The sequence below is a fragment of the Anastrepha obliqua genome, chromosome 1 (genome assembly GCF_027943255.1).
Source record: "Anastrepha obliqua isolate idAnaObli1 chromosome 1, idAnaObli1_1.0, whole genome shotgun sequence".
In the NCBI taxonomy this organism is placed as follows: domain Eukaryota; kingdom Metazoa; phylum Arthropoda; class Insecta; order Diptera; family Tephritidae; genus Anastrepha; species Anastrepha obliqua.
This window is the reverse complement of record NC_072892.1, coordinates 28,756,603-28,784,599: the sequence shown is the minus strand read 5'-3', so window position 1 is coordinate 28,784,599 and position 27,997 is coordinate 28,756,603. Positions and strand designations below refer to the sequence as shown.

The following is a 27,997-nucleotide window of genomic DNA, read 5'->3' as shown; positions in this document are numbered from 1 at the left end:
TGTATTTTGACTTGATGCTTGTACCAAAGGCAACAACAAATACATGTAGGGTTTTACTTATATGTGGTTGCTGTCACCTATAATAAATTCGCCTTGATTAGCTATTATCCTCAGATTGCTAACATTTTACCATATAATTTATAAATCCACCTTGCATTTTACTGACAGAAGGCGTGACGTTGCCATTTTTGCAGAAATTATGTGGCAAGACGTGACGAAATCTCTGAGATTGCTCGAGTGTTGCCCGTTATTTTAAATTATCACATTTGGTATGCAATTTTGGCAACTTTAGCAAAACTTAAAGAAATATATACATTTATTAACCTTATCATAAAGAAAAGGCCATACTAGTTTATAAATATATTATTAAAATTGCAGCCCAAAATCTTTAAATTTGGTTGTTTTGGATATACCCTATATACTACTTTCTACAAAAATCCAAGGCGAATCTACTAAAGGTGGTGTTAGTAAATCAGCTGATTTGTGTTTTTTTTTGTCGCCGGAAATTTGGAATAGAAATGAGCTATTAAATCCAATCAAAGAATAAACCTAAACAAAGAAACAAGCCTTGAAAAATAACCAGAAAAATTTGTATAATGTCAATCGAAGCAAAGAAAAAATTTGTTCAAAAATTATTATGTCGAAAAGGTATTACTGAACATCTCAAGAATTGTTGAGGGACTAAATTGTCTTCTGAGAGACTGTGCCACATCCCCGAGGAGCAATTGCAGCTACTGAAACTACATCTTCTAAATGCCGTCATTATGTTCATCATTTTAGGTTTTACATCCAACACAAGGAATTTGTAATCCTAGACGTAGAGACTAAGTGCTTCCCGAATATGTGACGTGGGAACGTAGCATAAAATATTCGGTAAAAATATCGGTATCGACTACCAAGTGTATCGATTTGATATTGAAACATATCGAATTTACTTATGTTGGGTTGTTTATTAACAAAATATTTTGAAAGCATCAGATTGGAGAAAGTATTTGTTGGAATAAGCAACTTTTTTAAAGTCAAGTCTAAAATATCGAGGATGAAACGTTCATCGGATAATGACATTGAAATTTCTATAAGGGAAGTACCTACCTACGAAAGATGTTGCATTTGTCAGGAACGAGCGACAACACAGACGACAGTGGAAGAAACTTATATTGGAGCACCACCTATTTTGGTAAAGGATCTACTTCTTCAATGTTTTGAGTCACCAGAACGTTATAGACAATTTATTAGTGACGAATATTCAATTAACTACCTTTGCAAATTTTGCGAAGCGTCGCTTGGGGAGTTTTATGATGCGGTATTAAAAGTTTCATTAAAACGAACTGAGTTCTTGAGTCGGATACAAGAGAAGAGTGTTAGCCCAATCGAATATTTCACAATTGTTGAAACTACAAGCAGGGACTCCAGGTCGTCCCCCAAATTAGTCCAGAATGTAGGCGGAAATAAAATCAAGCGATACTATTCTCAGGAAAAGTTCGCAACCAGTGATTCAAGTGATGAATATTCAACTTTAAATATATCTGATGAAGAATTTGTCAAGGTTAATCAACCAGACGAAGAATTCGAAGATTATTGGTCATCAGATTCTTCCAGTGGCGCTGAAGGTACCTAAATAGCAAAACATATTTAGCAGACGTTCATATTAAAAAGTAATTTATTCATTAGTTCAAGACGGTGAAAAAGAAATGCAAAAGCCTTTGATCACGATCGAACGCATGCCAAAAACTAAACTGAGATTTTGTTGGCGTTGTGATAAAAACTTTCCATCTGATGATGCTTTTGAAATTCATTTGAAGCAAGTTCACACAAAAAGTAAAAAGCCGAATTTGTCGTGTCACAAGCCTCAAAATAGCTCTGCGTCCGAGAAACACTCCTTACACATTTCTAGAGAGGAAGATTCTAATCAGATGCGATGCGAAATTCGTGAAGTGGAGTTCGACTCAACATCTCGCTTTCAGTCGCATAAAGACGTTCATAGGGCGCTTACTTGCTCTATTTGCTCAAAGAAGATGCCAACTCACAGGAGCTTTCAACGACATATGGCGGTGCATCGCGCCGAAAAGAGACAGCCTTCTCCAGATGCTCGAAGCTTCGTATGTCCAGTTTGTGACTTTAAATTCAGGTCTGCATGGAATCTAAAACGTCATCAAAAACTGCATTGCCTAGGCGATATAACCCGAAGTCCCGAGGAAAATGATCTTTAGAAGTGCGTATTGAAAATATATTAACATTTTCTAAAAACAAATGTATTCGTTTGATTTTTTCAGGTTTTGGTTGGCAAAGGTGTCCGAAGCTGCGATCTTCAAAAGCAATAGATTACTGCTCTGGGATATGTTACTTAGTGAGTTTAAGTTGTAATTTAATTTCCAGATTCTTTTTTAATCTACGTAGAAACGGATGTAGGTTATATAAGTTTTGATGTATCGTTTTTATGATAAATCGGTCATACATATTGGCCGACTGCATTATTTCATAGCCAAATGCTACAAATATATTGAGAAAATGTGATATGTATTAATTTAAATACCCAACGACATATACATATGTTCAAGGTTAACGATTAGTTAAAAATTAGAATAATAAAAATATTACCATCACTCCATTAAGACCAATAGGAAATTACGGAACTTGAGGGGCGACCGCTATTAGAAACAACTTTTTCTTCATTTTGGTGTTTCATGGAGATTTGAATCTATGTTCTCCGAATTCGGAATGGTAGGCACGCACCAACCTATTCCAATAGTCCGAATGGTGGTCTTCGAGATGAAAGAAGTTATCTTGAGACTTTCTACGTCTGGTGGTACGTATCCTTTAGGTTTAGTTGCGCTCGTTGAAGTTTGGTCATAAATGAATCGATTGTCGGAAGTAGATAATGTTCCCTCAATATTGCCAAATTAGCACTGCCCATATCTATGCAAAAACGTATTGTTGTATTGTATCCGATTAAGTTAATACTCAAATTGTTGTAGTAGCTGTCGTTGAAAACTTAAAAATAATCACTTGGACTGCGCGACGGGACTAAAATGTACATGGCGGTACGTGTAATAACTGAGGAGTCAGTCAAGTTTTCTTAAAACTTTTTTTTAACGATTTTAATTTACCAGGCTCGGATGGAGAGAATAAGATGTTTATTAGTAGGGAAGTCAAGCTTATGGGGACTCTTATAAGAGTTTGTAATGGCTTGTCTGACATTTGGCCACACTCCTACTTTTTGGAGGCAAGTCATGTCTTCATTTCGAAAGCGGTGAAAGCGGCTATGCGCAACGAAGCTAGAAGACCCATCAGTGTGGCATCTTTCATGCTGAAAAGTTCGCAGCGTAGGGTCGATAAGTTCATTATATTATAGAATTTGATGGACAGCTTCTTAGTATTTACCAAAATGCATACCAAAACGGAAAATCCTGTAATTCAGCTCTACATGATCTTGTGACAAAGGTCGAAGTGGTATTGGAAGCAGGTGAGTACACAATGGGAGAATTTGCTCTGCGGCCAGGAGGCATGGAGTCGGCGATACAATCATAATGTCATTCCGTTTCTCTGACATCCTAAATTAAAGGCGAATGAAACAAGAAGAAATGAGCTGTTCTCATCACACCGCCTTGTGCAGATATGCCTTGGATGACCTGTTGCTGAAACTCAGCTGATTAGCTGCCGCAATATTGCAGATGTTTTTTTGCGCCGAACGTTTGTTTGAAAATATTGACTTCGTTTCATTCGAACATAATTTTGCTCTAAAAGCAATAACTTAATTTCCGAGAATTCTCTCGCAAATAGAAAAATATGAAAAAATTTACATGAACGCAAAACCAGTAACAATTCGCAAGTTTTATGTTCAGCTGATTGAATTGTTGGCGGAAAAAATCACAAAAGCATTTTTTCAGTTGAGCCGCCTCGTAATAAAAAAAAAAGAAAAAAATAAAATTAACTAAAGCAAACAAAATGCAAATTTAACGAGTTTAGGCATCAGATGATATTATTTTGTCCACGATAATTTGTTTCATTTCATCATCGCAGTCAGATGAAAAGCATTCCATTAGCAATTGTACTGCTGTGGCAATCGCAGCTTTTTTCATACTTTCCTTGCTTCCGTCTATGCATTCGTGGATGTACTTAGTTCTGCCATAAGTTCTGTTACAAGTTAAGATTGTTATACGATAGATATGAAATTATAATAGTTTTTTCAAAGAAGCTAGTTTTATTTATTTAAATATGAAAAAAAAAAATATATATTTTCATTCGAAATGGTCACCACTTTTTTTGCACAAGCGTTCAAAGGATTGGGCCATTCAGCTATAGATATTGACGTCGCTTCACGAACCGAAGATCACAAATTCTAGAAGGCCGATCTTATGCGACTATGAACCCAAGAATATTTTTTTTTAGCCACTGCTGAATGGTTTTTGCTTATGGCTTGGATCGGAATGTTGCTGGAGGATCCAAGGCTCTTCATTGAAGAGAGTACTGCTCAACTGCTTCATCACGCCTTTTATGACATCCACTTGGTACACCTTTGCCTCGGTCTTAACCCCTTTTTCGCAGAAATGAAGAGATGTTCCGCCCTTACAAGACACTTCCCACCAAAACCATTACAAAGGCCGGATGGTGGCCACTTTGAACCCTTGGAACAACAGTTTTTGTGTCTTAAGAAGTTTTAGCATAGATTTTGTCATTTTGCTTATTAAAAACTTCTTTAACAGTGGAAATTTACTCCTCTGTGAAAAGAATATTTTCATGGCCGTTGCCCGCGTGTCACCAAAGAAGCTGCTTGCATCTGTCGAGTCTAATTTTCTTCAAGCGCGTTGTCAAAAGATGACCAGTTTAGCGACGGAAGGTTTTCATGTGAAGATCATCAATAATTAGTCTTGACATGGATCTGTTGGATATATTAATTTCTGTGGACATGATTTTCTGCTTTCTAGGGAGATTTCTGCGAATTCTTTCTCGTCGGCTTTTATGGCTGCACTGGTTCGAACCATGCGAGGACGGCCACTTCCTTTCCTGTTTGCCACTTCAGACGTTTCGGAAGAGCGATTGATAATTGATCGTGCGGTAAACAAACGTTCTCGAAATATTAAGTTTTTTCAGCAATTCGTAAATCTCACTTGCAGTTCTATCGCACTTCTGTAATGCAATCACTGCAATGCGATTTTCTTAGCTCCCCACTCCAATGTGAACGAGTGAAATTTGCCTCGAAACTGATAATTTATGAGTAGACAAAGCATACGAGCAAAAGTAAAAAAAAAAAACGGAACATTTTCTGCGAATTTCTTCTCGCCGTATGTATTGTAAAGTTTGTTACAGAATTTATGGCAAGTCATAGTATATTTATTCCCAAATTAGTTAATCATCAAGAAGTACCAGCATATAACACAAAAGACACCTTCAATGCTTTCGATTTATATTTCGGAAACTGCCGGAACGGTAATTGGAGGCTGTGGCTTAAAAGTACATTCTCCTATATCATTGGCTGATTTCTATTTAATATAATAAAAAAATATAAATTAGAAATTTATCTAAAATATATTTACTAATCATTTCCCAATTTAATCACCAAACTTTTTCGACTTTGGACGTGAATTTAACATATTTCTATTTACGCCAACGACTTGAGCTACCAGGTAGCTTCCAAAATTTAATTTTCTACCAATTTATGGATATAACCTTTTAAAAAGGATTCTCGAACAGGATCAAAAAAGGCCAGACCAACTGAATGTTTTAAAAAAGGTGTCCAATGGAGCGCTAAATTTAGAATTTTGACTCAATTCACAAATGTTAATTTGTGTTATTTTTAGTTTGCGCTCAGCTGTTTTTCTCACTTGCAAATTCTTACAAGTAAAAATGTATCCAATATAAACCTGCAACTTCCCCTCAAAATGAAATGTTATTTTGCCCACTCACTTTCCCCTACTTTGCAAGTGTTTCGGATACATGGACACCAAAACTTGATAATTTGTAACAACTACTAAAATTATTTCTTTCACGAACAGACCTATTCCCTGCCGAGGGGCGACAAAATTGTTGGCAAAGCAAAAACAAAAAAACAAAAAAATAGATGGCAAATATTTGCCTGCATGCGTGAATATGAAAGTAAATTTTCTTATGCTTTGAAATCGGGTAAGTGAACTATCCGCATCCACAACTTTTTCGCTTGCATGCAATTACCCACTAAATGAAATTCTGAAAAACTGCAGTAAAGCGAAGAAGCGAGTGAAATTAAAACAACAGTTGGCGTATGGAAATGAACACTGGTTGTGGTTCAGCTGTTCATCGATCACTTCCATGTTATGTTTTGTATTTTCGAAAGTTTGCTGCCAAAATAAATTTTTCTTAATTTAACCCTTAAATATATTTCAATTAGCTTTGTTTATACATTTTTAAACAAAATTTTCGATGACACTCGACATTTCTTTTGGCCATTACTTAAAAAAATATCGTTATTCTTTGATTTTCGATTATAAGTCAGTTGAATATCCTAGCAATCGTGAACTAATTGAAGAATGAGAACGTAGCTTATTTTAAACGATTCATACTTAATAATTTAATTGAGTTCACATTAAGCTAACCTGTTGGTGTTGTATGCATTAGCGTCACAAAATGTAGAAATCGCCAATTCTTGGAAGTGAGTGTGTGTGTGTGCAAGTGTAGGTTCGCGTCCCTTCTATGCAAAACTCAATCGATGCAATGTTTCGTGTAAAAAAGTGCGTGCAAATACATCATATATGTATGAATACGTATATTACTTAGCGAAAACTTAGAATACAATCATTAAATAATACGTTACTTATTACGTTTAGGTTATACATATAAAAATAATGAAGAAAATTCACTATAAATAAACGCCTATAAAGATACTTTTGATTTTCGGTGATCGTGAACGATATTGTTGCTGCAATAAAAGCAGCGCCTTATATTTAAGCAAAATATATTGCAGGCAGTCCATAAAAGCACATTTCCATTAACAATTGTTTGATTTTGTGTTCGTGATGTTTTATAAACATTACGTTGCGCACTCCGATAGTAATTTGCAACTTAACAAATACGTTGATTGATTAGAAAAATTGGATATAACAAAATAATACCAATTGTTGTTTTAAAAAATACATAAATTAAAATATCTATGTACATATTTTATGCTTTTATAAAAATTTGAAAATATTTTTACAAAACTTGTTTTTCGTATAATTCTTCAATTGTCACTTACACTAAATACATTTTTAAATTTAACATTTTGCTTCGCCAACCTATGTATAAACTAATTCATTACTGCTACTTTTTCTTTTCGATGCAGTTATTATTTCATCTCGTTATGCTTGTCCTTGTTTTTCGCTAAGTTATTAGCCTAGACCTAATCGGATGGCTTCACCAGGCCCATCACTTTGCCTTCAAAAAGCGGCAAAATATCACTGTCATTTACAATCTCTTCCTGTATCACTGGACTTTCTGGATCTTCGCAATGTGTTTTGAAGAAGAACCTTAAATAGACAAAGTTGCAATGTTGGAAATATGGACATAAATGGAATAAACGAGTTGAGTCACACACCTGAAATTGCCCTTTTTGGGTAAATAGTCCTTGAACTGCTTGAGGGTGGGTTGCAAACCGGGAATCTTAGATCTGTAAGGATATTCTTCATCACAGAAAGAGAATACGACAGTTGTAGTCTCCAGTGGCTTTGCGGGTAGCGGTGGTGGTTGTGGTTGGTGATGTAAACTACTACTTCCACTACTACTGCTACTGAATGATGGTGGTTGTTGTGATATCTGCGTAGTATATTGTTGAGTGTAGCGACGAGACCTTCTGGTCTCATCTTCCAGTCTTCTTTTTGCCTCTTCTGATTTCGAGGCCGTACTTGTACCAGATCGTGAGCTGTATTTGGAAATGCACACCAAACATTATTAAACATATAATTTGGTTTTTTGATAAAAATACGTTTACCTGGCGTCTTTGTACTTCATAAGAGTATCGGCTGAGAACAGACTGATTCCGCTATCTGTATTGATGGAAGGCCATTTATTTGTTAGCTTCCTAGAGGAGGAACTGTGGTCAGGCATCGACTTGGAGTGCTTCATAGAATGACCCCCTAGATAAGGAATATACAAAATGATTATGTTCTTAACTTTTATTTTATTATGGAAATATCAATCGATGCAATAAAACCCGTCCCATTGCCATATCTGTTTTTACAAATACAGCTGTGATGCATAATTTTTTCTTTTTTTAATTTTAATAAAAATGGCGCGATGACGGTCCGTAGTAAAATACTGTCTGTGCGATCACTGGTGAGTAAGGCAATGCTAAATTTCAATGTTAGCTTCTTTAATAAACGAAAACCAATTCACTGTGCACTTTTCATTTGCATGTGGTAACACTGTTTGAAAGTCTTTATAGTTGTTGTAGAATGTGAACCACACCTAAACGTCAACGACACCGTTGGACTTCTTTCTTTGGGGTTATTTGAAAGAAAAGGTGTACGTCGATAAGCCAGCTAAAGGATGAGATAATTCGGCGCATTAACGGCATAGAACCTCAATTATGCCTCAGCGACATCGAATATTTGGGCCATCGGATGAAGGTGTGCCGCCGAGGCCGCGGCAGCCATTTGGCCGATATTTTGTTCCATACGTGATTGAGCCATACCAATATTATCATAATAAAGAGAAATGACAATACAAAAAAAATTGTATTTTATTCAAAATCAACACCGGTCCTTGAAACTTAACCACCCTTTATTTACTTCTTATTGGATGAAGTCTGGTGTGTATACGAGTTTACCTCTCTGCACTCACAGAGCTCCGATGGCACGAATCATGTGCAAATAACTGCCATCGTAAGTATAGCCAACCAATATTCTGTTGATAAGTTTTATACCTTTAACATCGAGCTTACGAATTTTGAAGCAGGTTTTTGTTGGTAACTTTGAGAAAATTTGTGCAGGTCGATTACTTGCATGTGGCAGAAACCCACCGTACCATTCAGAGAAAATGCTACTGCGGATCATTCCAAAAGCTTCTTCGGCAGTGTATTCAATTTCGATGACAGCGATGACTGCTTCTTTTGCAATTTGACTTGCCTTTTCGTTAATTGGTATATCGGGATGGTCCGGAGACCACGACATATGAAAATTTGAGAATTCAAACCCTGAGAGCTTCGCGTGAAACAGAGCTATACAGTGATTGCTGGAACAATTGTTTTTTAAGAGCTTGTGGGCTGTTTGGCTGTCCGAGAAGATAACAACTTCGTCCGCGCGCGCCTGTGACATTCCCATGGCAGCCAGTCCTACGTTATCGGAATAACCCGGTGTTTTCCCGACCAAGGGCTGTCGCCCATTAAACTGCCAAGATCTCTCCAAAAGTGGATGATGTGCGACATTCTATTTTAAAATTATGTATCTTTGCAAATTTTTTTTTAATGAATGAAAACAAACTCTATTTTGTAAACTTTATTTTGTGGTTTTAACTGATACATAGAGATATCTGTAAAACCAGTTGTCCAAGGGAACAAATGTTTTTCTATTTCTTCAAAAGTGAGTCAGTGAGACTGAAGAGCATGGCAAGTCGAGTATTGAACGTGCGCGCAAAGAACGCACTCAGAACAGAGAATTATCCCAAGATAATTGTTTAATGAGAAAGGAGACATTCGAAGAAAAGTTGAGTCCGTTAGCGAAATCTGCTTGGGCAAGTTTTAAGAATGTCACATATAATTTTTTTGGGCAACCACAAAAGAAGTGACTACATGCAAATATTTGATAGAAGAACTTCGAAGTAGATGGCAATGTATAAAGCCCTTGTACGACCCATACTAATACAATATAGCAGCAAGGTATGGGTATTTAAAACAACACACATCAATGAAATACTGAGGTTTGAAAGAAAGATACTGCGAAAAATATGTGGTCCCTTCCGCCGAGATGATGGAACTTATCGGATAAGATACAATCACGAACTTAAATCAATACTAAAGTGGAAACATTATAAAACATTTACAGAATGCCCAAATGGTAAGCTGCCAGTATAGCGTTCCATAGGCAAATGGCAGCCAGTTCTACGTTACCGGAATGACTCGGATTTTTCCCGACCAAGGGCTAGCCTTGTCTAGTGTATCGTTAAAAAAAAAAAAAAAAAAAAAAAAAAAAAAAAAAAAAACGGAGACGGCGAGGGAGACCAAACAGCCGACATGCCGAGAATGGTGATCGCAAACTGGAAAGACGTAGCAGAGGATCGATCGGAGTGGAGAACCGTAGTTGCGAAAGTAATGGTCTGCACAAGACTGTAATGCTATTGATGATGATGATGACTTTTAAGGTAAGGTACCTCATTTGAGGTACCTCATCTATTTCCCTTAAAGTTAATTTTTCATGCTCCCATCTTAACTTCTTCTCCGAGAGAACCTAGAAGGGGTCAGTGATGCACAAGGGGAAAGGTCCCATTAGGATATGTCTAGCATGAGAAAACGATCCCAGGGTAAATGGAGTACTCGTCGGTTGAGATTTTTGTTGGACGCTTGCCTCAAGTCAAATACTTCAGAAAATCATAAATTTAAATTTTACAAAATATATCTTCAAGTTGTAGTTCAAGTAAAGTCTTAGATACAAGAGGTTTTCCTCTTCCTCTACTACCCCCAGCTGGTACCGCATCGAATACTTTCAGAGCCGGAGCGTTTCTATCCATTCGAACGACATGACCTAGCCAACGAAGTCGCTGCATTTTTATTCGCTGTGCTATGTCTTTGTCGTCGTAAAGCTCATACAGCTCATCGTTTGATCGCCTGCCATATTCGTCGACACCAACGTGCAAAGGTCCAAAAATCTGCCGCCTTCCCACATTAGCTCGCTCTCGAAGGGGTGTTCGTCCTGGCCACTTCCAAGTGAATGGCGATCAGTGACTTTCCCCACTTGCGTCGACTTCTTCTTATGGAACCATCGGTCAACGATTTTCAGTCGGAAGTGAATTACAGAACCTGTCTGATAGTGTTTAAAAACCCAACAAATTGTTGGGCTATTTATTTGGCATCTTTTTGTTTTTTCATGTTCTCATTTAAAAAAAGTTATTTGCTTTAAACAAGAGTTAGATATTGCTTGGCAAAATCGTTTTAAGAGATGTTTTGACATCACAGAAAAAAATGCATTTACTAAATCGGTGCGGTAAAAGGAAATTATGTAGTTAGTTGTATACTCACCTATACTCATTGCTCCGTCACTAAGCATTCCTGAATCGTGCGTTATTGTACGTCTTCGAGTTGGTAGGGGCGGGCATGGTGACATGGTACCAGGTGAGCGATGAGGAGTTTGGTCTTTCCAAACCCTTGATACATGCTGATCAAGTATATCTTGGTCGTTATCCTCCTCCAATGCAAATTTTTCACGGATCGCTTCTGCAAATGCGCGATCGTTGGCAAGCCTTTCATTTGTCGGTATTGAATCATCCGTAAAACGCTAAAGTGGATAAAAGTGTGATAGATTTGCAATCTCTGAAATCATATTTCATACATACCTCGAATCGAGCTCGATCCTCTATGTCTTGCTTGCGCTTCACTTCCTCCAGTTTCGGAATAAGTAATGCAATCAGCTCAGCCTCTTTGAGAGGACGATGTTCATTCGAGTGGAGACGTTGGGTGCGAGGTATAACCTAAATAATTAGAAAATAAATAATATAAATTTTATATCTAATCGTTGAAATTACGGCTTGTGTGCGCAGTTCCTGACCACTGAAATATAACCGTTTAGTTAAAGTTTTTTTGTTGTTGCTTAAGTATTAAACCCTCATATCCCATTCCTTGGGGAATGACGAAGTGGATGCGTCCGAGTAATTATAGACGCTAGACATAGAAATACGCCCGGAAACTATGCGTCACTCCCCCTCGTCAATGCAAAACACAAAAAACAGATACATAAATCACCACGGCTCTCAAAACCTGCTTTAAGTTTAGGAAAGATATGCTAAAAGAAAAAAAAATAAAGTATGAAAAAGCCTTAGCCGTCGAAGAAGATTCGATCTATGATTTTGTATGCAAAATATAGTCCACCGATTTAATTCAAATTTAGTCCCATTATTAGTCGCCGTTTTCCAAATGACTCCAATCGAAATTTTTAGTTCGAAATCTTATCATTTGTAGATTTCATGAATTAATTCGGGCTAAATCCCTAAGATCCCCCACTGTGCGCGCGTTTTTGTGACGATTTTAAGGTTAAATAATTTCTAAATTAAATGTGATCCTGAAACCACCAAAAAATTTTAAATTTTTTTTATTTGAAGAACGCCTTAAGTTTGAAGCTACACAGAAACAAATCTTTGTTTACCGTTAGATTCACTGGTGAATACCTCATCATTTCTATTAGATATAAATTGTCGATATAGCAACTTTCAAAGTTTTTTTCACAACTGTTACCGCTCAGCAGGATATGGGAAACCTCGCAGTCGAACAACTACTGCATATACATACAAGTTGGGGCAAAATTAATCACCCTATCGGAAGATTTATAAGTTTTGCAAATGGCGTCGTACGTCAATCACATTTGACACTTGTGAACGAGACAGTTGCAGTATAAAAACAGACAAGCAATGGAGCGCGTAAAGATTAAAATAAAGATTTACGTAGCGCAAAATATTTTTTTTTTATTTGGTAAAAGTTATTCAAAAACAAATTTGGATGATTAATTTTGCGCCACCCTGTATATACTTTTTTATTACGTAAATGTTCATTTCGACCGCCGTAGCCGAATGGAAAGCCGAAAAAGCTCCTCATAAAAAAATATCTGTCGTTCGGAGTTGACTTGAAACTGTAGGTCCCTCCATTTGTGGAACAACATCAAGACCTCACCACAAATAGGAGGGGGAGCTCGGCCAAACATCCAAAAAGGGTGTATGCGCCAATTATATATATATATATATATATATATATATATATATATATGTCCATTTCACGCATATTCACACACTAATTCAATCAGTCGTTGTTCAGATAGCAACGAAGTGTCGTTGGTTGATTTTTTTCGTATATCACCAACACAATCTCAGTTTTTTTGTAAATACACCTCAACTGACGTCAGCCCATCAGCTAATTCCGTCAAATTCGCTCAGAGCCGAATTACGGTCTGCTAAATAGAACACCTCTAAAAGTCTTTTCACCATGGCTTACAATAGTACAGGGCGATTACACATTTCACTTTGAAAAATGCATTGTAAGAGTATTTATCCATTTTCACACAAGCAGTTCCTCTTTATCTAATCAACAGTCAAATTCAAGATGTTCAGTTTTTTTTATCGGTTATAATTCAGTAGCCAGTAACTGTATGCACAAGCTTAGAGTTGATGGGTAATAGCTAAATATTTAGTTACTTGAAACGAATTCGTCTCTTTGTTGGCCATTGCACTCTGGCGTATCGCTTTGCTTTCATTTGAACTATGTCTTCTTTGAATATAAGGCCGTCCATCCCTTAAATTTAATAAAATACGTAATATAAATAAAAATATGTACTGAATAAGAATTAAAGATAAATAAAAATATTGTTATTTGAGTATATTTTTTCCAATAGTATGTTCCCACCGGTCGCGCCAATTACGTCCTTCGCTCTCTGAATTTGTATTGCGAATTATCCCATTTACATGACACATTTGTAATTCAGTGTGGAATTTGTCTCATTTTTGCACTTTATCAGCCTACTAGAGGAGATACGATTGACCCCGTTCGTGAAAAATTATAAAAGCTCTCTTATAAAAATATTCACAAAGAACTGCTATTTTCAAGAATTTTTTTTTTTTTCAACTTCATTTTGCCAGAGTACATAAGTGCTAATTTCGGCCTATGAAGCAGGTTTTAGCGCTACTACTTCTTCTGGATATGACAGTTTCTCTGAACACAATTTCGATTCCTCCGACAATTTTAAAGTGATGTTTGCATAAAAATTGATTTTATTCGTACTTTTTGCTAAGATTTTCGAAAATTTTATATTTTAATGGCTTATTGCTGGTTTTTGGTAATTTGTGATGAATTTATTTCCTTCTTCTTTGCTTTGGTTTATTCTTTTTTATTATGGTTTGATGGTTAATTGCGATAGGCTTCCGATAAAAGTTAGGGAAGACAGGGATTTACAAGTAATTCGCAAGGTAGCGCAATTTCAATTACCTATACGTATAATTAGCTCTCAAATAAGGCTGATAGATGTACCAGGTTTGCTCCTTAACTTAATGAAAAAGAAAATTTTGAGGGGAACTTCAGCTGCCATGAAACTTGTGAGATTTAGCCGAAATCTGCACAACCATTTCACATGCATTTATATACTCGTCCAATCAGTCGTTGTTCAGAAACCATTGAAGCAACATGAGTGGATATTGTTTTTTTTTTCTGAAATTTGCACAATCATTTTACACTTCTTCACACATTCATCCAGTGTCATTGGCTGATTTTTTTCGTATGTAATATATATCACCAATACAATCTCAGTTTTTTTGTAAACACATCTCAAGTGAGATCCCATCAGCTGATCGCTCAGTCAAATTGGCTCGGAGCCGAATAACGGTCTTCAAAAAAGCACGCCTCTAAAAATCTTGTATGGCGAATTATTAAATCGGGAGCAATTTACTAGTGAGAGAGTGAACGACGAATGGCGCTGTCATGGAAACATATTGTAAGTCAAATTTCCGGCATTTTTTCTTAACATACGAAAGCAAATAACATATATTAATTTATACCATAAAAAATGTATGTGAAAAATATTTAGATTTTTTTTTACGCTGATTTTCATTACATAATTTTTTTTAGTGCTGAATTTTTTTTTTATATACAAATACTTACATAGAACAACTAGAAAGAGACATCGTATCGGAATCAGTTCGACCACCAGAACTTACGCTCGCCCTTTCCGAATCCACACGTGAATTCGGAACATAAGAAGTATTATTCGCACTCGCAAGGTAAACATAACCATGCGCCCTACTCGCATGCAGGTTGTATAAAGGACAATAATCAAATCCATGCAATGTTTGCATTTACATCGGGTACAAATCATGTGTAAATAAAAAGTAAAAATAAAAAAATTAAATAATATGTAGGACGTGTAAATATTAGAAGCACAGATACAGCGTCATGAGTACGTCGTGGAGCAAAAGGAATCATGCCGGATGGAGTGATTGGTTGTATGAATCATTGGTTGGTTGTTGTGACGGAGCAATGTTTGTGGATTACAGGTCATGGTGAATATAAATGAAAATAAACATAAAAAGTATACATTAATAGAAAATTTAAGAATCGCTTCAATAATAAGTACATTCCTCATCACTTTCTAATCCCAATTTAAATACTACTTAAATAATGCTACTGATGGAATTACTACAGGTTCATGTCATGCTCATGAAATGTTTAGATTTCCAAATTATGCATGCTTTGTTTTTGTTTTAATCTAAAATCTGAATTGGGAATTCGGGATACGGATATGTATATAACCATTTAAAATTATTTTTAAGTTTTTAATTGCTGTGCCTCTAGTTTGAATACTGAAGGATTGTATTTTTTATGTGAAAGAAAGTATTTTGCATATAAAAGTAAATGTTGTTGTTTTTTTCATTAACCTATTTCCAACTCTAAACAAAGGTAAGAGGATGTTTAAAAAGAAGGATTTGGGAAAAATTAACAGCTATCAAACATATATATATATAATTACCCTGGTGGCCGTATTTCCAGTCTTCTCTTTTGAGTTGCTAAAAGTAGATCGTGGGTAAGACGTATCGGCATATCTGCTGAAGTTCGGCTACTTTCTACACGCAGCTTCTCAAGATCATCACAAAGTGACAATTCCGAATCTTCATGTAGAGTTGGCAATGTGGAGCTTCGCGGCAGAGTATCAGTTGCACTAACAGAGCCACTGGAGCTAGCTGAAGTTGAAGGACCATAGACGCTTCCACTTGCACTGCAAGCACTTCCAAGTAGTACATTAGCCGTCGAAGCGCTGATGGGCAAATTAATAAATGGCGCTACCGACGAGGATGGGGTCTTGCCGGAACTTGAGAGCAACGCACAAGCTCCACTGGTCGACGCCACAATGCCGGCTCCACTACTACCGCAACTAGCACCACTACTACTTCCGCTACCGGATCCAGCCGTGCCACTCCCAAAACGTTCATGTGAAACTGACATTTGCTGTATATACAGAATATACATTTCCGAACATAGAAAGCTGGGATAGATGTTGTCACGTATGGTGGTCTCCACACATTGCTGCATTGAATCGTATATATCCGAACTGAGTGGGACTTCATTTTTAAGGCCCGCTTTTATTGTTCGACGCAAGTCTTCAGGTATTGATAGCTGACTTTTTCGTAAGAATCTTTAAATATAAAAAATTTATAGGTGTGGAATTTTCGCCAACTGTAATATTGTATTACCGATATATCGCTCCTATTATTTGTTTGATTTTTTCAGGATCGTTTTGTTGCTTAAGTCCTTCACAGGCAAAATAAAAATTTAATTGATCATTATACCCAGGTGCTTCTTCTTCAACATATTTTTTAAACAGTTCCACTCCATCGCGATCTTCTAGAAGATGATTAAGTGTTCGAGCCCAATTCAAATATGAAGGTGGCGAATTTCGGGAGCTGTCAGCCACCCCTTCGGTCATCTGAAATTCAAAACCACATACAACCACATTCAACCTCACTTACAAATTGGTATACAAAAATCAATATACATACATATAAAGTTAAGAATCTAATCATTATTATTTATTAAAAAAAAATCAATTACCTTTTTAACTCGGCTTTCTTCTCCGGGTACTGGTGGTCTAGGCCCACTACACTCATTATCATCATATTTCCGGAATCCTGATGGATGGCTCATGCCACTTTCTATCTTCTACTTCAAGCAATCTTCAAGTTTGACTAGCAAACCACTTTTCGTTATTTAAAAATGTATTAATGCAATTTGTTGTTTTTTTTTTACACTTAAAGCGTTAACAAAATATACTTTGCTTGGATCAAATTTTGTGTAAATTGCTATTTATTTTTGTTATAATGATGCAAATTTAATGGGCATACGTACACTTATTCAAATCACGAACGTCCGTTATATTTAAAATACAAAGGACTTGGAAGATGTTCTATAATTTAGGTCGGCAATTTTTTGGAAGGCAATCTGGCAAGGCCTGAAACAAGAAGATTTTAAAGAGATTACAAAAAGTATTTATAGGTATGCGTGTAAAAATTATACAACTATGAGAGTTAAAAATAACTTAAATTTAAAAACCTCACTTTAAAAACACTTTCTTAAATTCGGGTTACTCGACCGATTAGGCCACATACAGCCCGAAGTGAAGAAAATATTCCGGCTGCAAATGAGAGTTCTACCGAAGCACCAGAAGAATCGATTCGGCACCGATCTCAACTACTTGTGCTATCATATGACACTACTTTGACGATTTTACGCAAAGATCTTGGTTTGAAAGAGTATAAAATATAGCTAGTCCAAGATATGAAGCCGGCAGATCTTCTAAAGCATCATAATTTCAGTCGTTGGGCTTTTGAAAAACCCGCCAAAGATCCCTATTTTGGGACTCGAATTTTGTTCAGCGATGAGGCTCATTATCGGCTTAATGGCTACGTCAATAAGGAAAATTGCCGTATTTGGGCTGAAGATCAACTCGAACCTGTTCAAGAACAACCATAATATCCACTGAAAACAACCATTTGGTGCGGCTTATGGGCTGGAGGAATCATCGACCCATATTTCTTCAAAGCCGAGGCTGGCGCCAGTGTAACAATGAATAACGAACACTATCGCGCCATGATAAACGACTTTTTCATGCCGCAAATTGAAGCCCGTGATCTACACAACATTTCGTTCCAACAAAACGGCGCTACTTGCCTTACAGGCCGTGAAACAGCGGATTTACTGCGTCGTCGTTTCAGTCATTCAAAATTGGTGTTTACGTATGGCCGAAATACGGCGCAGTTGCGGCCAACATTTGAAAGGGATTATCTTTTAGGGCTTTTCTTTAAAATTAAATATCATGAATGGTTCAACACAAACATAATAAAGATTCGAATTTTCGTTGTTTTATTTCAACTTAAAATCCGATACCTCTAAATTGATCACCCTTGATTAACTAAGTAGGCTGCTGAAAGGCTTCTTTGAGCAGTCAAAATGAGCTTCCAACTATTTTTTGTATTTAATTTTTTATGTTTTTACAAAATTATAGTGCATTCTACAACAAAAATCATAGAACTCAAAGCTGCAAACTTTCCGTAAAATTCACAAAAATTTTACCAAAATTTAAAAAATTGCTGTGAGAGCCAACTGTAAAATCCCGACAACAATGCAATGTTAGGTTAGGTTAACGGATGTGACTAATTTTTTATTGTCAGTGACTAATTTTTCAACACTGAAATGGAAAGTCTCAATGTGGAATCAGTGTGCCATGAAGGATATGGTTAAAATGGAAGCTAGCGGTGTGCAATATTTTCAAGAATACGAGGGGTGCCTTTTATATGTCGAGATTTGGCAACCCTGGTGTTGCAATTTGGCAACTGACAGCCGTATCGCAAAGTTTGACATTTTTTGGCTTTTACGTACTCAGAACGTTTTGAAATACCAGCGCTATTTGTGCTGTTTACAGTAACTTAAAAGATTCATCTCGGTCCAAAAATGGAATTAAATCGTGAACATTTTCGTGCGATTATTTTTTACAACTTTCGACGTGGATTAACTCAGCAAGATTGCATGGATGAACTTAATTCATTTTTGGCGATGAAGCTCCATCAAGGACCAGTGTTTATCGATGGTATGGTGAATTCAATCGTGGTCGTAGTTCACTCCAAGACGAATTTCGTGAAGGTCGTCCAAAATCAGTTGTTGTTCCGAAAACCATTGATGCTGTGCGCGAACTGATATTGCAAGATCGTCATGTGACCTATCGTGAGATTGAGACAATCTTAGGCATTAGTGGGACCAGCATACATTCAATATTGCATAAACATTTGACTGTCAAAAAAATTTGTTCGCGTTGGATCCCACACAATTTGTCAATCGCTCAAAAAAAGGCTCGTGTCGATTGGTCGAAGGAAATGTTTAAAAAATACGATCGCGGGGCTTCGAAACACGTCTATGACGTCGTGACAGGTGATGAATCATGGATTTACCCGTATGAGCCCGAAAGTAAACAGCAGTCGACTGTATGGGTGTTTCAAGATGAGCCAAATCCAACAAAAGTTGTTCGCGCAAGAAGCACTTCCAAGCAAATGGTCGCCTGTTTTTTCGGAAAAACTGGACATGTCGCAACCGTACCACTAGAACAACGCAGAACAGTAAATTCTGAGTGGTACACAACCATTTGTTTGCCAGGTGTCTTCCAAGAAATTAGGAAAACCAATCGCCAAAGACGGATCACTCTTCACCAGGACAATGCGAGCTCTCACACATCGGCTCAAACAACTGTATTTTTGAGCACCCAAAACATCGAATTGATGGGTCATCCGCCGTATAGTCCTGACTTGGCACCGAATGACTTCTTTTTATTCCCGCACGTAAAAAACAAACTGAGAGGTCAACGTTTTTCGACACCTGACGAAGCGGTTGCGGCATTCAGAATGCATGTTTTGGAGGTACCTCATTCAGAGTGGCAAAAGTGCTTCGACAATTGGTTCAAACGCAAGCAAAAGTGTATAGATCTTCATGGAGAATATTTTGAAAAACAATAAAGTGATTTTCGATGATTAAAATTTGCTTTTGTTCTCTAATCCCGAAATATAAAAGTTACCCCTCGTACAACGTGCAATAGTTTATTTCTAGTAAAGTTGCATGCTGTCAAAACAGCGGCTTTAAATTAAAATACAATTTTTTTATTATATTTTTTTATTTTTTATCTTATTTTTTATACTTTTTTATATTTATTTTGTATATATTGTTTGTATTTTTTTCTCTTTTGTTTTTTATTATAATTATTTTTATAGCTTAAATTTTCTTTTTTACTGAAATGTATTTAAAATTTTAAAACTTTTGTTCAATGACATCTTTTTTAATTGTGAGCAACCATAGATTTGGCAAGGACTGCTAAGTGCTATTTCAACCGAATTAAACGTTTTAAAAACGATGGTTTTTAATGCTTTGAAATATGTTTTTGAATATAAAATAGCAGAAAAAAATAAAGCGCGAAGGACTACTAGCCACATTGGTAGGATGATCGTTAGATAGTCAAAAAAAGATCCCAGGAAGAGTGCTGCTAACATCCATCGAGAAATTTTCCTTCACATCGAAAAGCCAATAACGAAGAGAACAGTTGCGCTTTGCTTGGCAGAAGCAGGGCTTCACGGTCGACTGCCACGGAAGAAGCCATTGGTAACAGCACCACAACGATAACGCCCAATTAAGTTTGCTCGTAAGCACATTTCCTGGACTCAAAATCAGTGTCGTTATATTTTATTCAGCGGTTAAACGAAAACAAATAGAGTTGGTCCAGATCGTAGGAAGTACGTGTGGCGGCCAAAAAGTGCAGCATTCGACCCGAAGTTCGTCTCACATAGAGCACGAGCGAGGCTCAATAATGGTGAGGGGCTGCTTTTCGTGGAACGGTGTTGGGCCAATTCACGTATTGAAGGTAATGTGGATGCGGTCAAGTGCGTTTAGATACTTCAAAATGTAATCCTATCTTATGAGAAAGAGAATTTATCGGTGATTTGGAAATTTAAACAAGGGCACACTTCTCGTGTGACAAAAAAGTTGTTCGAAGACAATTGGATTACTGTTCTGGATTGGACATCTTCGAGTGCCCACTTAACCTCAATAGAACATCTTTGGAACGACGTAAAAAATACATTCAGCACGCAGAACATCAGAAATTTTGATGAGATATTTGAAGAGGCAAAGTCTGCATGGGAATCTATTTCTGTTGAACTTAGATTTAATAATGTCAATGCAAAGCCGCTGTGCAGCAGTTATAATGCAAAAGGATTTCAACAAAAGAAATCCATTACTTTTACGTCAAATTATTGGGCAAATGGTTTAAAACTGATTTATGGTCGATCTGGGAGATGGTAAGACTACTAACGTGTCGGTCAAATTCCATTACTTCTGTGATTTTAAAATTAAAAATGCAAAATCGACGAATCCATAATTGCACGTACTTAGCTGTTGCAGGTAAGCAAATTCAGTCGTCTGGCTTACATTTGCGCCTCTTCGCCTTTATCACATAAAAACTGTAAAACGAGTTTTCTCTTTGTAGACTTTCATTGTTAACACCCTGTAACTCAGAACTGAATGGAACAAACAAACAACAGCAAAATAATATTTTTAGTGTGAAATGCCATCTTGACAATGAGCATAAACTTTCGATTACTCCAGCTCATCCACCGGAAAAATAATTTATTTCCTTTTCTCCAAACTAATATTAATGTTTACTTTTCCCTTTCGCCTGCATTTATGATTTCACTATTATTTTGCTTCGTTCTTAAGTATTTTACTCGAAGGATTTTCGAATTGTATTAACTTTTGTACATGAAGTAATAAAATTTATGTTTTTCTTAGGCAAAAAGACTGATACAGATTGAAAACATCTTAAATTTATAAAATAAAACCTGATATGCAAAACATTTAAGTGATTTTATTGAAAAAAAAGTTTCAAATGGAAAGATCTGGGTATCGTTCTTAAGTATTTGTTAACGGCTGTATATGTTTGTCCCATTCAGGACCAAATTCAGTTGGATTTAAATGCTAAAATAAAAGGAATCAGCACAAAACCTGTATTTAAAAAAATATAAGCAACCACGATTTTAATGCAAACAGGTTTTTGATCTTCAATTGAATAGTAATTAAGCTGTGTTTTACAGCCATGGACAGATAAATAGCACAAATGTGAACCTTATATGCTAAGTTAAGTTTTTAAAACGAACTCTGCTTTGATCAAATAAATTTGAGTGTTTACATTTATTACCGTTATTAAGCTTACAGTTATGCGAAATTTGCCGTTGCGTTCTATTTTATTTATCCTTATTGCTGTTTTGAAGTGGACACAAAAATAGCACATTTTAACTTGTGTAGCGGAGAGTAAAACTTCAATATTGTTTCAGCGATTTTTAGTATAATTTTTTGTTTTTTAAAAAAATTGTTTAAGTAATTACTAAAAATGGGACGTGGAAAACATTGCACGCCGGAGAAAAGAGCTCTTAAATACCGCTCGTATATGAGTCAAAACGGAAAAAACTATGCAGAAATAGCGGAAATGATGATGTGCTCTCGGAAAATGGTTTATAATGCTCTTAATTTAGTTAAGAAAGATTCATCCTATCTAAGCAAAAAAAAACGGAAAGAAAACCAAAGCCGCGAAAAACTGATGTTAAAGCAGATCCTTTTAAGTCGGCACGGCAAATAATGCTTGAAATAAACCAAGAATCTGGTTAATAGGTGTCCAGAAAACTTATAGGCAGGCGACTTAATGAAGCCGCATAAGCAGAAAAAAAAGACTCCTCTCAAAAAGACATATCAAACACCGACTTGCCTTTGCAAAAGCCCACAAAGACAAATCTATTCAGTTTTGGAAAAACGTACTTTGGACCGACGAAACCAAAATAAATAGCATGGGGCCAGATGGGAAAACTATTGTACGTCGTCCAAAAAATCAAGCGCTAAATCCTAAGTTCACAAAAAAGACGATTAAACACGGCGGCGGAAGCATCATGGTTTGGGGAGCTTTTTCCTGGCATGGTGTTGGGCCGATTGTTCGCCTGGTTAGTAAAATTGATAGATTTCAGTATCTAGATATACTCCAGAATAAAATGGAGCCATTTGTGTTTGAGTTTATGCCATTAAATGTGACATTTATGCAGGACAATAATCCAAAGCGTATTGGAAAGACAGTGAAGTAATGGATGAGAAGAGAAAAAATTAATGTAATGGATAGGCCGGCGCAGAAAATTTGTGGAATGATGTTAAGGTGAAAATCGCTAACAATGATTTGTGGGCCGCAGTTGAGGAGGCTTGGTACTCGATTCCAAAGGAGAGATGCCATAAGCTTGTAGAAAGCATGGAGCGACGGCTTGAAGAAGTAATCAAAAACGGTGGATATAGTACATAACACATACAGGGTAGGCCATTTAAAGCGGGCCCATTTGTTTCTGAAAAAAAAAACATTGAAAAAAACATTTTTTTTTTGTGTTGATATGAAAAATCATTTATTTTGATTCAAGGAGATTTGTTCCAGCTAGTTTTTGAAAATGATATCCTTCAAATGTTTGCCTCTGGCCTTGATGGCCAAATGTGTCCTTTTTTCGGCGTTTTCCATCGTTTTGGCCAATATTTCGGCCGGTATGGCGGCGATTTCGCGTCGGATATTGTTTTTAAGTTGAGTTAGAGTCCTTGGCTTGTTGATGTATACCTTGGATTTCAGATAACCCCACAAATAAAAGTCCGGTGGCGTCAAATCTGGTGATCTCGGTGGCCACGGAAAATCACCATTTTTCGAAATCAACCTTCCAGGGAACAATGGCTTCAAAAAATCGATTGTAGCGCGTGAAGTGTGGCATGTAGCCCCGTCCTGTTGGAACCAGTAGCCTTCCATGTCATTTTCTTCGATGATTGGCATAACAAAATCCTGAGAACGACGATAACTCGATGTTCGCGGAGCCTCCTCAACACTGGCTCGTACAGCCTCGATATTTTCAGCAGAACGTCGTGTACGTTGTCTGGATGCGTGGCTGGTATTGCTGAGACTACCGTGGTTAATAAATTTTGCGTATAAACGCTGTAAAGTGCTTTTGGATGGCGCACTTTTAACTTTATTTTTTTTTTTTAAACGCACGTTGAGTTTTCACAATTGAGAAGTTATTTTGGATGTAAAGCTGAATTATTTCAGCGCGTTCTTTTGGAGTGTACTGCTCCATGGTAAAAATTGTCTTGGACTGACGCTTCCAACGCGCTATGTCATTAGTCGATCTGACGTTCCTGTCAAAAGTTATAGGGTTGCCAGATGGGCCCGCTTTAAATGGCCTACCCTGTACTAATCTGGTAAAAGAATATTATTACTTAACTATCTGATTTGTTTACTATTTTTGCTTTTATTTGGAATTTTTAGGATGTGCTATTTATGTGTCCAGGAGGTTTCATGAGTAATCAACGTTGTCGTAAATTAAATCAGAACTGAAATTTTTTTGACCATTTTTTTTGTTTTAAAGTGGAAGTAAATAAGTCTTTTATTTTTTATGTTGCTTTTTTCCCCCAATAAAAAATAATTATTTAAAAACATATTCAACTCTTTGCTTTCAAAGTCTAAATGTGCTATTTGTATGACCATGGCTGTACGTTTGTAACGTCGTTTTAGTCAAATCGAAGCACGGTTGAAGCTCACTTTATGTGAGTAAAGTAACACTTAATATTAACGCATATTAATGCCATAATAAAATCGTGCCGGCCAAAAGAGAATTCCCTGAGCACAAAAAGAACCAAGCAAACATATCTACATAAACTTTCTCTAAGAAATTTGTTTTATACAATGCTCGCGCCAATGATTTCATTCGAGTTGTGTAAGAACACAAGCAGTCGAAATTCGAGCTATGAATCGCAAGCGCTGGTCTTCACTTTCGACTCAAAAAAGCTCTTTCTGTATGTAGTCAAAAAGTTAAGAAGATTGAGCAACTACAAAAGACAGCACAATGAGAATATATAAAATTGAACTACGGCCATGTTGAAAGTGATTGTGATTGGTTGATGAAGTCGACCAATACAATATTCCGGACACAGCAGCCAAAGGAGAACAAACAACAGTTGTATAAAAATTGAAAAAGGAATACTTATTTACAAACTCTGTTGGAGCAATAGCGCAACGTTAACGTGCTAACAATACAAAAGAAAACGAAGAAAATTCAAAATTTCCAACAGAGCCCGCAGCAATAACAACAAAAGCGAAAATATTTAAAGCATATCAACTACCATAGTCACCAAAGAACATTCAGCGACAGCGGCATTAACAGCATCGTATCCTCCCTTATGTGTATACATACATATGCACGTACATATAAAAGAGCTATCGCAGCAAACTCACCCTTGTTTCTATCAGCCATAATATGTGCAAACGACGTAATGTCTGTTACATATGGCGTCATTGCTGCCACTATCTTTGTGTGAAGAATATAAACTAAAAAAAGTGAACGAGTGGGGAGTGAACTCATAACGGTAAGAGATTCGATTTGCTTTGAACGACAATAAGACTTTAAAAACTGTTGAATCTTAAGTGAGTTTTTTGAAGAACAGAAGTGTGATTGACGAAGTATATTACATAAAGTGGGGCTGCATTTTTACTGTATGAAGTGCCTGAGAGAAACAGGATTCTACAAAAATAATTAATTTTTCAGCACCTCCCCTGAATTAGGATCCCAAAACTTTTTTAGTTGCTCATGCCTTCCATTTACATACATACATACATATATACGTTTGTAAATATACTAATTCATCTCACTCGTTTCCATTTATTCTTTGAAAGATGTTACTTGATGGGCCATTTATGCTGAACGCTAAATGTGCATTAAGCACTTTCGAACATTACTTTTTCAAACTCTATTCATGGTGCCGCATTTATTAAATTTGCATTTACTCACTTCAATACCATTTGTTTGTTCTTGTTGTAGAATCTATATATATATATACATATCCACATACATACATATATATATATATACATATATGGTACATACCGTACTGTACTGATAAGTGCACTACAAATTTTCAAGGCATACTTTCAGGCGGAAGGATTTGAAAGCGATGGAATTATATAATATTTTGCGCTATATGTCGGGAGCAGCAGGACGCTTGGCTTTTATGTGTATTAAGGGGGGACCCTCATTTAGACGGTCGAAAAATGCATCATTTTTGGGAATTTTTTTCTCAGGTAAAATAACTTCAAACGTTTTGTAATTCATAAAGTACTTTAATAAATGTCTTGACTGTCTACAAAAATTTTCGGAGAAGAAAAAAAACATTTTAAGTATGGAAATATACACCTCGTCCATGGCACCTCATTCTATCTGTGTACATTCTAGCGCTCTGAATTTTTTTCTGAAATAAAAAAAACAAATTTTTTTTAAAACTTTAGGATAATACCTTCGATGTGACATTTTGATTTAAAAAAAAAATGTCGAAATTGATATTTTTTACCCAGTTTTATGTTAAAAGTGATTTTTCATGCATAAAAATTGACTTTAAAATTACAAAAAAATATGAAAATCTTTTTTAAAAAAAAAACACTTAATGTCACATTGAAAACAATTTAATTATCTTTAAAATGAGCTATTGTAAAGCCTGATTGGTTCAATACAGCGTTCTCAATTGTGTACACAAAATCGAAAAATGATGTTTCGAGAAAAACGCGTTTAAAGTTTTGGATACAGGCGATCAGGCCACCCGTCGCGTCCTGTTAAAAATTTTGTCACTCCTTCAAAAATACAGATATCGACTTGAAATTTTGAAAGTATATTCTTAAATAGTTGTAGAATAGATTAAAATTATTTCCAAAAAATCGATTTGTAAGGTTATTTTACCTTTATATAACACATCCGGGAACAAAGGAAACGCACGTTTAAACTGCTCGGTTGCTTTATTTCAACTAACTGTACATATTAAAACTAAGAATAACGCCTGAACCAAAATGTTCATGGCCAACTATGATTCTTACAAATCATGGCCTGCTATGATTCTTACAATCATTGTTTGCTGTAATTCTTATAATCATGGGTTGCTATGATTCTTACAATTCTCCCTCTCAACCCAGTTATTTTATAAATTACATTTTTCAAAATTTTCCGTATTTTAATATTTTCATTACGACAAAACTGTAATAATAATATTGCTACTTTTGAGTACACTTTAATTACATTGTAAGCTTTAGCAATTTACATCCATTTTTATGTTTCAATTTCTTTAAAAATTTAGTCATTATATCTGCTGCATTTACATCAGTATTTACAAAATGTACCTCGATTACGCCCTTTTCAAACAACTCACGGACGTAATGAAATCTTAAATCTATGTGTTTACTGCGCTTGTGCACCATCGGGTTCTTCAGCAAAAATTGTGCACTTTGATTATCGCAATGCATGTTCGTAGGTTCATTTACGTATCCGTCATACCCCATTTCATGCAACAACGCTCGAAGAAAAACAACATCTTTTGCGCCTTGACATAGAGCTATATATTCTGCCTCCATTGTACTGAGGGCAACAATAGACTGCTTTTTTGATTCCCAAGAAACCAGACCATTAGACATGAATACTACGTAACCGCTGTATGATTTGCGGTCAGATACGTCACCAGCCCAGTCGGAATCTGTGTAGCACACCAAATTTTCGCCTGTAGATGAATAAGTTATTTTCGCTGCTGAACTCTGCTTCAAATATCGTAACACGTGCTTCGCGGCTTTAAAATGTTCTTCATGTGGATGATTATTAAATTGTGATAATTTAGATACAACATGGGCGATATCTGGCCTAGATATTTCCGCCAGGTACATCAACCCTCCGATTAAACTTTGGTATCGCATCGCGTCAATATCTTTACACTGCTTCTCACACTTCTTGAGTACCGTGCCATCAACCCAAGGTGTAGTTGCCGACTTGCATGAGTCCATTCCCCATGTTTTAAGAAGTTGATTCACATAATGTTCTTGATGAATTGATATTGTGCCAGTAGATGCATCTCTCTCTATTTCCATACCTAAATAAAACGATACCGGCCCTTTATCTACAGCTTCAACAAACTCATTTAGCTGCTTTAAAATAATTTTCGTCTGCCCTGCATTAGAGCAAGCTAACAGCATATCATCCACGTACAAACCAATAAGACACATGGAACTATACTCCCTCTTAAAATATACACAACTATCCGCTTGACATCTTTTGAAGCCCATAGTCGTGAGGATTTCGGAGATCTTTTTGTTCCACTCGCGGCCTGCCTGTTTAAGACCGTAGATGGGTTTAATTAATTTGCAAACCTTATTGGGGTATCTTGAACTTTCAAACGCTAATGGTTGTA

At 36.3% G+C, this 27,997-nt stretch overlaps 2 protein-coding genes across 4 annotated transcripts in view; one reads left to right on the top strand and one right to left on the bottom strand.

Moving 5' to 3' along the window:
• The first annotated feature begins 920 nt into the window (after nt 1–920).
• On the top strand, nt 921–2,612 carry LOC129247678 (PR domain zinc finger protein 5-like). The gene is made up of 3 exons (XM_054886916.1): nt 921–1,610; nt 1,672–2,212; nt 2,274–2,612. The coding sequence occupies exons 1-2, from the start codon at nt 938–940 to the stop codon at nt 2,208–2,210; spliced, it is 1,212 nt and encodes a 403-aa protein (XP_054742891.1). The 5' UTR covers nt 921–937; the 3' UTR covers nt 2,211–2,212; nt 2,274–2,612.
• A 3,625-nt stretch (nt 2,613–6,237) lies between these two features.
• The window catches only part of LOC129246000 (axin), a 66,496-nt gene continuing 44,736 nt past the window's right edge, over nt 6,238–27,997 (bottom strand). For all 3 annotated transcript variants that reach the window (XM_054884484.1, XM_054884494.1, XM_054884503.1), the window contains 10 exons: nt 16,739–17,135; nt 16,381–16,613; nt 15,660–16,322; nt 14,795–14,932; nt 13,339–13,435; nt 11,494–11,628; nt 11,180–11,435; nt 7,940–8,084; nt 7,547–7,870; nt 6,238–7,478 (listed from right to left, as the gene is read on the bottom strand). In XM_054884484.1, the coding sequence (XP_054740459.1) occupies nt 7,352–7,478; nt 7,547–7,870; nt 7,940–8,084; nt 11,180–11,435; nt 11,494–11,628; nt 13,339–13,435; nt 14,795–14,932; nt 15,660–16,322; nt 16,381–16,613; nt 16,739–16,831 (2,211 nt within the window). In that variant the 5' untranslated portion in view covers nt 16,832–17,135 and the 3' untranslated portion in view covers nt 6,238–7,351. The remainder of the gene's footprint in view (nt 7,479–7,546; nt 7,871–7,939; nt 8,085–11,179; nt 11,436–11,493; nt 11,629–13,338; nt 13,436–14,794; nt 14,933–15,659; nt 16,323–16,380; nt 16,614–16,738; nt 17,136–27,997) is intronic.

Coding starts and splice junctions, on each gene's coding strand:
- LOC129247678 (XM_054886916.1), top strand. CDS start 938: ATGTTGGGTTGTTTATTAACAAAATATTTTGAAAGCATCAGATTGGAG. Junction 1,611..1,671: donor TTCTTCCAGTGGCGCTGAAG/GTACCTAAATAG, acceptor TTTATTCATTAG/TTCAAGACGGTGAAAAAGAA.